The sequence below is a fragment of the Durio zibethinus genome, chromosome 13 (genome assembly GCF_047325235.1).
Source record: "Durio zibethinus cultivar Kanyao isolate XHJ-2024 chromosome 13, ASM4732523v1, whole genome shotgun sequence".
NCBI lineage: Eukaryota > Viridiplantae > Streptophyta > Magnoliopsida > Malvales > Malvaceae > Durio > Durio zibethinus.
This window is the reverse complement of record NC_143174.1, coordinates 1,876,907-1,890,147: the sequence shown is the minus strand read 5'-3', so window position 1 is coordinate 1,890,147 and position 13,241 is coordinate 1,876,907. Positions and strand designations below refer to the sequence as shown.

General features: G+C 33.9%; 1 protein-coding gene and 4 pseudogenes across 1 annotated transcript; 2 read left to right on the top strand and 3 right to left on the bottom strand.

The window, feature by feature from the left end:
* Positions 1–3,633: 3,633 nt before the first annotated feature.
* Positions 3,634–4,439, bottom strand: LOC111303692 (17.3 kDa class I heat shock protein-like). The gene has a single exon (XM_022900107.2). It carries the CDS (start codon positions 4,310–4,312, stop codon positions 3,842–3,844), a length of 471 nt encoding a protein of 156 aa, XP_022755842.2. The 5' UTR covers positions 4,313–4,439; the 3' UTR covers positions 3,634–3,841.
* A 429-nt stretch (positions 4,440–4,868) lies between these two features.
* On the top strand, positions 4,869–5,443 carry LOC111303679 (18.2 kDa class I heat shock protein-like; annotated as a pseudogene).
* Positions 5,444–6,911: 1,468 nt separating this feature from the next.
* On the bottom strand, positions 6,912–12,311 carry LOC149515218 (uncharacterized; annotated as a pseudogene).
* LOC111303701 (17.3 kDa class I heat shock protein-like) lies at positions 9,767–10,741 on the top strand (annotated as a pseudogene).
* Positions 12,312–12,454: 143 nt separating the features above from the next.
* LOC111303690 (17.3 kDa class I heat shock protein-like) lies at positions 12,455–13,222 on the bottom strand (annotated as a pseudogene).
* Positions 13,223–13,241: the final 19 nt, after the last annotated feature.

Sequence of the window (13,241 nt, the reverse complement as noted above, 5' to 3'; positions counted from 1 at the left end):
TTAACTGCTGTTACACACCGTTTTGAGTGTGATTCAATTTTTCAATTGTATTTTTTTCAATAGCAATGACGAACGGTGACGCTACCGTAATTTTGCAATCACTATTCTATTATACAATCGTTTTTTGAAACTTGCATTATACTAAATACTACTATAATTTCTTTTTCTTTTTGGCCAAAGCATACTGGCCTTCATTTCAAGGGAATGTAATTTATTTATGGTATATCTCCATCAGATCATCATGCAAGCAAACTAGCTTTATGAATTCATTCAATTACCTGAATGAAGAGCCCCCTTCTCTTAGACAATCTTTCGCTTTCTCTTTCAAATCCATAGCTTTATTTCTAATCTCATCTCCTTCTACATCCACCATTAGAGTTTTTATAGCTCTTTCTATCTTCCCTCTCTCCAACTAATGATTCTCCAATTACAAGCCTGTTTTCCACACATAACAGATGCACCTCATGTTAAGAACTTGGTCCCCCAAAACAGGGCCTGCATAACATTGGTACCCCTTCGCAGACACTCCCAAGTGTAGATTTCATCCACAGTGAGTCCAAAATCCACCCACTGCATCATACGCTAACACCTCCCTTTGAGGTGCCCATTTAAGAATACAACCTCTTTCTCCAACTTTCTCTTCGAAACCTTTTGGCAATAACTCTCAAGCGTAGAATTCCATCCACAGTGAGTCATACCGGAATATAGCTAGCTTGCCAAATAAGAGAAACTTGGGATTCTCTCCCTCCAAAGACATGAAAAAGTATGCTGCCGTTCGCTAAATTGTCCAAAACCTGTTAAAACTAAAGACAGAGAATATGTCAAATTGTTATTTTTTTTCCTAAACTATTATGGGAATATATACAATAATGATGTGATAGCGACTCTTTATGGCTATTCCAATCAAAAAAACCTGTCACTTTCACCCTTTAACAATCAAAGCTCATGGCTCCGTTCATTAAGACCATCCATATCTAAAACACGTGAATCTGTACTAACTTAAGAAAGAGCACGTGAATGACAATTTTCAAAGAGTTGGTTTTGCTATGTACTTGGATAGTGTTTTTGTCTTTTATCCAGGGGGAAAGCGGCTCAGGTTTGGACACTGTAACTATATGGCTTCTAAATTAGGCTTTTAAAAGTTCTGGTGTTCTTTGGGTTTTTCATGAGGTTTAAATTAGCAAGTGGAGATTAAACAGATTTACCCAACACCATTTTCCAGTTTTGTAACCATTAGGCCCATCACTGACACTGTTTAATTGAAAGCCCTGCCTCTGACACATTAAAAAAGGCTGTGCTTTAATTGAACACTGCTCTCATCTTTTTCTTCTGATTTTTTAACTTGGAGAAACTGATCATGTGCATGAGATGACTGTTAGTGTACAAATGTTGGTTATTTTATCCAACTATTGCGACTTATTTTGCTTACATTTTAAGTAGGGTAGTATTTTATAGATCCTTCAGCTTTGCTCGACTTCCAGATATACTGGCAAGAAACAGCTCTGGTGCCTATTGCGCCAGTGCACGCACTGAGGAGTGAAGAATTAAAGGTAGAGATCAGAGACAGAAGGATTTTCCTGATAATGAGTGAAGGTTGAAACTATGGACTAAGATTGTTAAATATCATATCGAATAATGTTTTGATTTTTTAAAAAATATGATATATAATGATATCAATTATTTTAATATATTATTTTAAAATTTTAAATTTAATATAAATATATTTATAAATATATATGAACTTATATATTATAATATTATTAATAATCTATAAAATAAATATTCAATATATTTAAAAATTAAATAAATAAATTTAAAAATATAAAAAATAATATCATAAATTTTTATAATATTTTTAAATATTTAATCTGATCATATAATATTTAAATAAATATTTTTCATATAAATAGACACATTCTTGGATGATCATGCAGTTATTAATAAAATACAAATAACAGAGATTGCACTCTCAAGTAGAGTAGATCAATGTGACAGTTTCATCGAATCCATCAACCTTCCTCTCCAATCTCATTTGTAAATCTTTCATGGAACTCAAGATCAGCTTTGCTCACTGTTGGCCTCTCTGTAGCAAGCACCTTATCAAAATCTGACCTTGAAATTGGAGGTGGAAGGATTTGCACAGAAATTAACCAACGAGAGATTTATTTTATCAATTAATTTTATTTTTATTAGATTAAAAAAAATTAAATATTAAAAAATAAATTAAAAATTATAAAATATATTTTATATTTATATATCGATAAAAATATATTATTTTATTTAAATTTATCGAAACAAATTGAAACTAACGATAATAATTGATATTATTTAATATTAAATTTGATATAAAAATTATTTTTAAATTATCATATTTTGATATAATTAAAATAAATCAACCTATACAATTAATATTAAAATAAAATTAACAACTATATTATGTACGTTACATTAATAGCTGCCAAGCCATTCGTCGGAAAATATTAATGTGTGACAAACAAAGACCGCAATAGACAAACGGTTTGCTCACTGTCACCCAGCCACAGGCTAAAAAGCGGCCCAGAAAAATGGTGCACATTGCGGTCTCCAACAAACATAAATCAGATTGTCCATCGCAATTTTATCAATTTTGAAGAAGTGTAGGTAGTTTGGTGCATTAGACAAGTTACCATTAATTAAGACAGTGCTGATCACAGTTTTAGAGGAAGTAAGTCCACTTGAGTCCGCTTGAAAGATCATAATCAACTTTCCTAGCCCCCTTACCATAGCTTAGCTTGGCTAGCTTCTCTGAAGATGTGTTGACATTAGCGAGTGAGAAATCAATGCATGTTGACTTAGCACAGTCCAATTAATTTACCATTAAATTAAAAGAAACCTAAAAATTAGACTTTTTGACCTTGTAAATTGCAATAAAAAAGAGGAAAAAATACCCAATAAAGAGACCAGTACAAGTCAATGAAGGGCGAGGCTTGGCCCATTTGAAGGCTTAATCAGAAGGAAAATCCTTACATCCAGGTTCCGCAAGAGAAGCCTGGAAGGCCCTTGAATTTACTAGAAAATCGAAACGTCCTCCATCGAGACCCAAAATTGATTGCCCTGGAAAGTACTAGAATCTTCCTTCGAATCGTTTAAATACCCATCCCTCCTTATGAGGAGTAGGTTTTAATTCTCAAAATTCCAACTGTCAAAGCAGTAATTGAGAAGGAATTTAAGAACAGTCTTAAGTGCCTGTATAAAATATTATTGTTGAAGGAATTTGGGGAGCATTTCACTGCTTTTGAAGTCAATAAGTAAATCTGGACTTCTAAGCACAGATAAGAAATCAAAGCATAAAACAGTTAGTATTAAACACTTTTTGACGAAGTTTCTGTTTTTTTTTTTTTTTTTCTTCATAACTTCCTATGACATATGAAAATTTTTCCATCATTTTGACAGAGAACCAATTGTGGAAAGCAAAAAATTTACAGCCAATTGATAAACTAAGGCCAACAGTAGCGTCGTCCTTGCAACATATATGCCAAGATTGCATCATAGAAAATAGAAGCATTCTCTAATCTTGAATGTCTCACTAAAATGAATTTGAAATGGTTAAAATAGATGATTTCGACAGAGCAGCTGAATCCAGAAAGAGCAAAGTGAATAAAACGAAGGAACAGTTACATTAATACCAGCAATTTTACATTATTGATAAAAACTCTGTAATATTATAATATTACAAACCAAAATTTAACTATAACATCAATCCCACCATGTTTATTCTTTTTAAAGACCTCTCAAACTTGAAAATACAAGCAGACAGACAAAGTATGTAATAACAACAAAACCCTTTAAGCCCTTCAGGTTTTTAATCAGAAATCTCAATGGCTTTGACATCAGGTTTCTTCACTTCCACCTTGGGAACAGTAACAGTAAGAACCCCATTTTCCATGGAAACCTTAACTTGATCCATTCTCACATTCTCCGGCAACCTAAACCTCCTGGAGAACTTGCCACTACTCCGCTCCACGCGGTGCCAGGTGTCGTTCTTGTCTTCCTTTTCTATTTTCCTTTCTCCGCTGATTTGAAGCACCCTGTCATCTTCAATCTCAACTTTCACTTCTTCTTTCTTGAGCCCTGGAAGATCAGCCTTGAACACGTGAGCTTTAGGGGTTTCCTTCCAGTCGATTCGGGTATTGGCAAAAGCTGAGGTTTCAGATGTATTCGTGGTGAGTGAGGAAGGGAAAGGGAAGTCCTTGAAACGATCCCAAACATCAATAGAGAACGGATGGAAGACGCTGCTCCTTCGGTTGCCAAAGAAACTGGGAATCATTGCCATTTCTCTTACACTGCGAAACAAAGATCAACAAAACCGTAGTGAGAATTTAAGTGTTTGATTGCTGATTGTTTCCGAGAATCTGATTCTGTCTTCCTGACGCTACTAAGGCTACACATGTCGGGTATCTATCGCAAGCTGAAGAGGAATGTATTGTGCTCTCGAACTTTTCTTTTGGGCTGTGATTCGCGAACGTTAGAGAATTAACTTGAATGATTTGGACTTCTTTCTAGTGCTGTTCAAATGAGGCCGAATGGAGAAAACTAAGTACAAGCCCATTTCAACATTGAAGTCTATTTACTTGCAAAAGAGTCCAGACCATTCAAGCAAGTTCTCAAACATTCGTGACTTGCGGAAGAAGTCAAAGTTCTATTGAGGCCCAAAACACAAGTATGAGAAAGTACTTGATTGTTCTTCAGCTTCTTCCATATACCCAACATGTTCTACTTTAAAGGGCATCAAGACAGCTTGACAGAGTTTGCGAGAACTTGTTTGCAACTAAAGGCTTGCGATTTTATTTAGTTCTTCATAATCCTTAATTTCATAAAAGTGCAAGAAAATGGCGATGATCCCAAGTTTTTTTTGGCAACCGAAGAAGCAGCATCTGCGATCCTTTCTCTTTTGACGCATGGGATCCTTTCAAGGACTTCCCTTTCTCTTCTTCTTCGCTCACCACACATGCCCCTGAAACATCTGCTTTTGTCAACACTCGGATCGATTGGAAAGAAACCCCAGAAGCTCACGTCTTCAAGGCTGACCTTCCAGGTATTAAGAAAGAGGAAGTGAAAGTCGAGATTGAAGATGACAGGGTACTTCAAATAAGCGGAGAGAGGAACGTTGAGAAGGAAGACAAGAACAACACCTGACACCGGCTTGAACGTAGCAGTGGGAAGTTCATGAGGAGGTTCAGGTTACCTGAGAATATGAAGTCGAAGATAGATGAGGTGAAAGCTTCATTGGAAAATGGGGTTCTTACCGTTACTGTTCCTAAGGAGGAAGAAAAGAAACCTGATGTCAAAGGTTGAGATTTCTGGTTAGAAGCTTTGTAGCATTTTTTTTTTTAATGAATTTGAGAGTTTCTCTTATGTTTCGAGTTGTATGTTAAGAAAAATGAAATTTGATTTCTATAACTACGCCTTATGTTGTAATTTTTTTTTTTTTTTATTTTTTTGTGAATTTAGTTTGTTATATTATTGTAAGGTGTTCTCCATTAATGTAAAATGGTACAGATGTCATACTATCATAAACTGAAAGTATAATGATCTTAGTTTCATTGGGCATAATCAAATTGATCTCAAAAATAAATGCCGATTGAATCTTAAATTTAAGTATATTATAAAATAGCGCAATCAAATTTTTGATTGCATCGTATTTATCATATTTTTAGACATAACGAAAATTATTACGATCATCATAAATTTTTTTTAATTTTACATAATTTGTTATAAAATATAATAATTATAATTATAATTATAAAAATTTTTATTTATTTATTTTTAAAACAGTTTATAACATCTATGTTTTTCATTTTTTAAATTCATAATTTTATTTAGATTATAATAAAACATTTATATTTGGTTTAGCAACAAAATTTTTACTTAAGTTCATATTCAAAATTCTAAACAAATCAAAATATTAACTAAATATAATACGTTAAATATCAAGCATTTATATTTAATAAAATTATAAACTTAAAAATATAATAATTTCAAATTTCATCAATTATAGTTATAAATTAACAAGAATTAATCTAATAAAAAAATTTTAATAACAATATAAATACAAAATAATAAAAAAATTGTTAAATTTAAAATATAAAATCATAAATTAGTAAATAATAAAATCAAATTATAATATTTGATTTTAATTATTTTTTCTAACTTATACAAAAAATTTTATTAAAAGTTTTCATCTAAAATCTATATATATTTATATATAATTTCAAAAATTACAAAATTTTAAACTTATGTTTTAATAAAATTAAATAAATAAAAACTCACTCATCCACCCCACCCCACGCGTCCCCCTCAGACAACTTTCTCCCCCAAAATTTCCCCCAAACTTTGATAACCAGAAAGGCAAACCAGAAACCCTCGTCCATTTCTTCTTCGTGTTTTCTTCTTCTCTCCATTTTTCTCTCTGCATCTGTCTCACTCTCTTGCGTACCCTCATCAATGTCTTTGCCTACCGAGTATCTCAATATCATCTCTCTCGTATTATCATAAAAATCAATATTATTTTACAAAAATTGTACAAAAAAAAAATAATTTAATTTTTTTTTATCTTCTTTAATTTTGATTGTTGATTCAAGATTTAAGATTGATTTGAATTTGAGTAACTTCAAGATTGAATTAAGATTATTGTTGTTTGAAGTTTTTTTCTGTTTATTTAAACCATTAATTAAAAAAATGAAAATAGTGACAATAACGATCCGTTATTGTCGTTATGTTCCGTTATATTATTTTTTAACGGCTGTTATACATTATTTTAAGTGTAATTCAATTTTTTAATAGTATTTTTTTCAATAACGATGACGGACGATAATATTACCGTAATTTCGTGATCACTATTTTATTATACAATCGTTATTTGAAACCTGCATTATACTAAATACTATTATAATTTCTTTTTCTTTTTGGCCAAAGCATACTGGCCTTCATTTCAAGGGAATGTAATTGATTTGTGGTATATCTCCATCAGATCATCATGCAATTCAATTATCTGAATGAGGAGCCCCTCTCTTAGTCAATCTTCCGTTTTCTCTTTCAAATCCATAGCTTTATTTCTAATCTCATCTCCTTCTACATCCACCATTAGATTTTTTATAGCTCCTTCTATCTTCCCTCTCTCCAACTAATGATTCTCCAATTACAAGCCTGTTTTCCACACATAACAGATGCACCTCATGTTAAGAACTTGGTCCCCAAAACAGAGCCTGCATAACATTGGTACCCCTTCGGATATACTCTTAAGTGTAGATTCCATCCACAGTGAGTCCAAAATCCACCCACTGCATCATACGCTAACACCTCCCTTTGAGGTGCCCATTTAAGAATGCAACCTCTTTCTCCAACTTTCTCTTGGAAACCTTTTGGCAATAACTCTCAAGCGTAGTATTCCATCCACAGTGACTCATACCGGAATATAGCTAGCTTGCCAAATAAGAGAAACTTGGGATTCTCTCCCCCCAAAGACATGAAAAAGTGTGCTGCTGTTCGCTAAATTGTCCAAAACCTGTTAAAACTAAAGACACACAATTTGTCAAATTGTTATTTTTTTTTGCTAAACTATTATGGGAATATATACAATAATGATCTGATAGCGACTCTTTATAGCTATTCCAATTAGAAAAACCTGTCACTTTCACCCTTTAACAATCAAAGCTCATAGCTCGGTTCATTAAGACCATCCATATCCGAAACACGTGAATCTGTACTAAACTTAAGAAAGAGCACGTGAATGACAATTTTCAAAGAATTGGTTTTGCTATGTACTTGGATAGTGTTTTTGTCTTTTATTCAGGGGGAAAACGGCTCAGGTTTGGACACTGTAACTACATGGCTTCTAAATTAGGCTTTTAAAAGTTCTGGTGTTCTTTGGGTTTTTCATGAGGTTTAAATTAGCAAGTGGAGAGGAAACAGATTTACCCAACACCATTTTCCAGTTTTGTAACCATTAGGCCCATCACTGACACTGTTTAATTGAAAGCCCTGCCTCTGACACATTAAAAAGGCTGTGCTTTAATTGAACACTGCTCTCATCTTTTTTTTTTTATTTTTTAACTTGGAAAAACTGATCATGTGCATGAGATGACTGTTAGTGTACAAATGTTAGTTATTTTATCCAACTATTGCGACTTATTTTGCTTACATTTTAAGTAGGGTAATATTTTATAGATCCTTCAGCTTTGCTCGACTTCTAGATATACTGGCAAGAAACAGCTCTTGTGCCTATTGCGCCAGTGCACGCGCTGAGGAGTGAAGAAGTAAAGGTAGAGATCGGAGACAGAAGAATTTTCCTGATAATGAGTGAAGGTTAAAACTATGGACTAAGATCGTTAAATATCATATCGAATAATGTTTTGATTTTTTTGAAAAATATGATATATAATGATATCAATTATTTTAATATATTATTTTAAAATTTTAAAATTTATATAAATATATTTATAAATCTATATGAACTTATATATTATAATATTATTAATAATTTATAAAATAAATATTCAATATATTTAAAAATTAAATAAATAAATTTAAAAATATAAAAAATAATATCATAAATTTTTTATAATATTATAAATTTTTTATAATATTTTTAAATATTTATAATAATACAAATAGCAGAGATTGCACTCACAAGTAGAGTCGATCAATGTGACAATTTCATCGAATCCATCAACCTTCCTCTCCAATCTCATTTGTAAATCTTTCATGGAACTCAATATCAGCTTTGCTCACTGTTGGCCTCTCTCTATCAAGCACCTTATCAAAATCTGACCTTGAAATTGGAGGTGGAAGGATCTGCACAGAAATTAACCAACGAAAGATTTATTTTATCAATTAATTTTATTTTTATTAGATTAAAAATAATTAAATATTAAAAAATAAGTTAAAAATTATAAAATATATTTTATATTTATGTATCGATAAAAATATATTATTTTATTAAAATTTATCGAAACAGATTAAAATTAACAATAATAATTAATATTATTTAATATTAAATTTGATATAAAAAATTATTTTTAAATTATCATATTTTGATATAATTAAAATATATCGATCAATATAATTAATATTAAAATAAAATTAAGAACTGTATTGTGTACGTTACATTAACAGCGCCGAGCCATTCGCCGGAAAATATTAATGTGTGACAAACAAAGACCGCAATAGACAAACGGTTTACTCACTGTCACCCAACTACAGCCTAAAAAGCGGCCCCAGAAAAATGGTTCACATTGCGGTCTCCAACAAACATAAGTCTGATTGTCCATCGCAATTTTATCAATTTTGAAGAAGTGTAGGTAGTTTGGTACATTAGACAAATTACCATTAATTAAGACAGTGCTGATCACAGTTTTAGAGGAAGTAAATCCACTTGAGTCCGCTTGAAAGATCATAATCAACTTTCCTAGCCCCCTTACCATAGCTTAGCTTGGCTAGCTTCTCTGAAGATGTGTTGACATTAGCGAGTGAGAAATCAATGCATGTTGACTTAGCACAGTCCAATTAATTTACCATTAAATTAAAAGAAACCTAAAAATTAGACTTTTTGACCTTGTAAATTGCAATAAAAAAGAGGAAAAAATACCCAATAAAGAGACCAGTACAAGTCAATGAAGGGCGAGGCTTGGCCCATTTGAAGGCTTAATCAGAAAGAAAATCCTTACATCCAGGTTCCGCAAGAGAAGCCTGGAAGGCCCTTGAATTTACTAGAAAATCGAAACGTCCTCCATCGAGACCCAAAATTGATTGCCCTGATGTTAAGTAAGAGGTCATGTTTATTATTTAGTTTCTAGGTAACCAGTCCTTTACAACACTCGGCCCAAGCAATGCCCAAAGACTCCCATGCCTTTCTTGGTTGGACCAACCCAACCGGGGATTTCCGACTAGTCTTTCTTCATTTTTAGAGCAAGAAGCCGAACTACAAGAAAGCTTTCTTTATCTTTATGGATAACCAATTCATTTTCAAATATAGTTGGGAGACTTTCCTTCGAATCGTTTAAATACCCATCCCTCCTTCCCCAATCAAGAAATATGAGGAGTAGGTTTTAATTCTCAAAATACCAACCGTCAAAGCAGTTCCAAGAATTGAAAAAAAAAAATGTCTTTGATTCCAACTTTCTTCGGCAACCGACGAGGCAATAACTTTGATCCATTCTCTGTCAATGCATGGGATCCATTTAACAATTTCCCATCACTCTCCCAAGAGAACTCCGCTTTTGTCAACGCTCGTGTTGACTGGAAGGAGACCCCGGAAGCCCATTTGTTCAGGGCCGACCTTCCAGGGCTGCAGAAAGAGGAAGTGAAAGTGGAGATTGAAGATGACAGGGTGCTTCAAATCAGCGGCGAGAGGAATGTCGAGAAGGAAGACAACAATGACACGTGGCATCGCGTGGAGCGCAGCAGTGGCAAGTTCTCGAGGAGATTTAGGTTGCCCGAGGACGTGAAGATCGATCAAGTTAAAGCTTCTATGGAAAATGGGGTTCTCACTGTTACTGTTCCTAAGGTTGAAGTGCAGAAGCCTCATATCAGGACTATTCAGATTTCTGGTTGAAGTGACTGAAACATTAAAAATCCGAGAAATATGTTTTTAAGGAATTGATCATCGCTGTTAATGTTGGAAGTTGCTAGTCGATTATGTTGGTTCAAATGATGTAAGAATGTAATCAGAATTCTACTAATGAAATTGTGAGTTGTTCAGTAATGAATTGTTTTCTGATGATAAGAATGACAAGTCTCAATCTGAAGAAAAGGGAAAGCACATTGAATTAATGTTCAAAAGCCCAGGGCAATAATATAAAGAAATTAAAGTACTCGCATTCACTCTTTGATTCCCGAAAGGCCGAAGCATGGTTGACATACCATTGCAACTACAGCACTTCCAGGGTTGAGCGCCGGCCGCAATGGCTCTTACCTTATGTGCCAATACTTCCTTTCGGGGTGCCCATTTCAAAATTAAGCCACTTTGTCCAATGATTTCATTGGAATCTTTTGGCAACAATGAACCTGGCCTGAGCACCCATAAGAAACGCAGTGTACTGTTACTCAGCCCTTTAGCCCTTTTCCTTAACTCGTTCTGATTCATGGAAGTTATGCTTCCTAGGGTCACATATAAAACTGAGTTATGAGTCTGCTCGTCAAGCCATTCTATGCAGTTTCTATCCTCTTTTAGTGAACTTTTAGAGGCAATTGGAACAATAGAATGGAGAGGGCCTATAGGAAAGACAGGAACTTAGCACTGCTGTTGTAAGTATGCCAATAATGACCGTTGAAGGCAGTCTATAGTATTGCAAATGACTGCTGAAGATGATCTTTGTCACTTGTTCTTGCTCTTACTTATAGTAAGGTATTTATATTTTTGAAATTGGCTATGGGCAAATCCCTAAATCTGAGGGGACAAAGTCCAGGCACCAAGGGCCAACGACACGGCGTATGTATCAACAGTGAAGATTTTAACTTAATGATAATGAACATTCATCGTGTTAAGACATGATATGACTTCTTTTATACCCATGGAGGAGGCGTTTCGATCAAACAGGGCATCTGATATTGATAGAAATGTAAAATAAGGGTGATTGGCTGGATTAGGAAAGTTGAATTTAGTTTGTGCAACTGTAATGGAGAAGCCATTGGCAGGAAGTAAGGTGCCGAGTTGAAGCATTGAATTAATTTTATGTGTCCTTGAAATGGATAATGTGTCCCCTGCAAGCTGGGGGTTTGAAGATGATATTATACATGTGATATGACAGCTATGAAATCCATAATGATGTTTTAAAAGAAACTCACGGAGTTGTCTACATCAAATAGGTCGTTTGATATTGGTAGAACGAGAAGTCAAGGGTTGGACATGGGAGTTGAATTTGTAGTGTGGCAATGGCAGTTTGAGGAGTCAATGGTGTGCATAGCTGATACAACGGATCCAGGCATGGAACAAGCACTGGTCGTTTATTGAAAACTTGTTAGAATTTAAGAACAGTCTTAAGTTAAAATAACTAAAATATTATTGTTGAAGGAATTTAGGGAGTATTTCACTGCTTTTGAAGTCAACAAGCAAACTGGACTTCTAAGCACAAATTAGAAATAAAGTCATAAAACAATTAGCATTAAACATTTTTTTATGAAGTTTTTGGTTTTTTTTTTTTTTTTTTCATAACTTACTGCTACATATGAAAGTTTTTCAAGTTTTTTCCATCATTTTAACAGGCAACCACTAATGGAAAGCAAAAATATCTACTGAAAATAGATAAACCAAGGCCAACAATTGTATCATTCTTGCAACTTATATGCCAAGATTGCATTTGCATCATAGAAAATAGAAGCATTCTTTAATCTTGAATGTATCTCCATTACTAAAATGAATTTGAAATGGTTAAAATAGATGATTTGAATAGAGCAGCTGAATTCAAAAAGAGCAGAGTGAATAAAAGAAAGGAACAATTTTACATTATTGATAAAAACTCTGTAATATTATAATATCACAAACCATAATTTAAATATAACATCAATCCCACCATGTTTATTCTAGTTCAAGGCATTTCAAACTTGAAGACAAGCAGACACACAACAGAACCCTTCAAGCCCTTCGGTCTTCTAACCAGAAATCTCAATAGCTTTGACATCAGGTTTCTTCACTTCCACATTGGGAACAGTAACAGTAAGAACCCCATTTTCCATGGAAGCCTTAACTTGATCCATCTTCACATTCTCCGGCAACCTAAAACTCCGCGAGAATTTGCCACTATTCCGCTCCACGCGGTGCCAGGTGTCGTTCCTGTCTTCCTTTTCTATTTTCCTTTCTCCGCTTATTTGAAGCACCCGGTCATCTTCAATCTCAACTTTCACTTCTTCTTTCTTGAGCCCTGGAAGATCAGCCTTGAACACATGAGCTTCAGGGGTTTACTTCCAGTCGATACGGGTATTGGCAAAAGCTGAGGTTTCAGATGTATTCGTGGTGAGTGAGGAAGGGAAAGGGAAGTCCTTGAAGGGATCCCAAATATCGAGAGAGAAAGGATCGAAGACGCTGCTCCTTCGATTTCCAAAGAAACTGGGGATCATCGCCATTTCTCTTACACTATAGAACAAGGATCAACGACAAAACTGGGCCAGTGAGACCGCAAGTGTTTGATTACTGATTGTTTCCGAGAATATGATTCTGTTTTCTTGTGCTAACAAGGTCGGGCATGTCGGGTATTTAAAATAAGCTG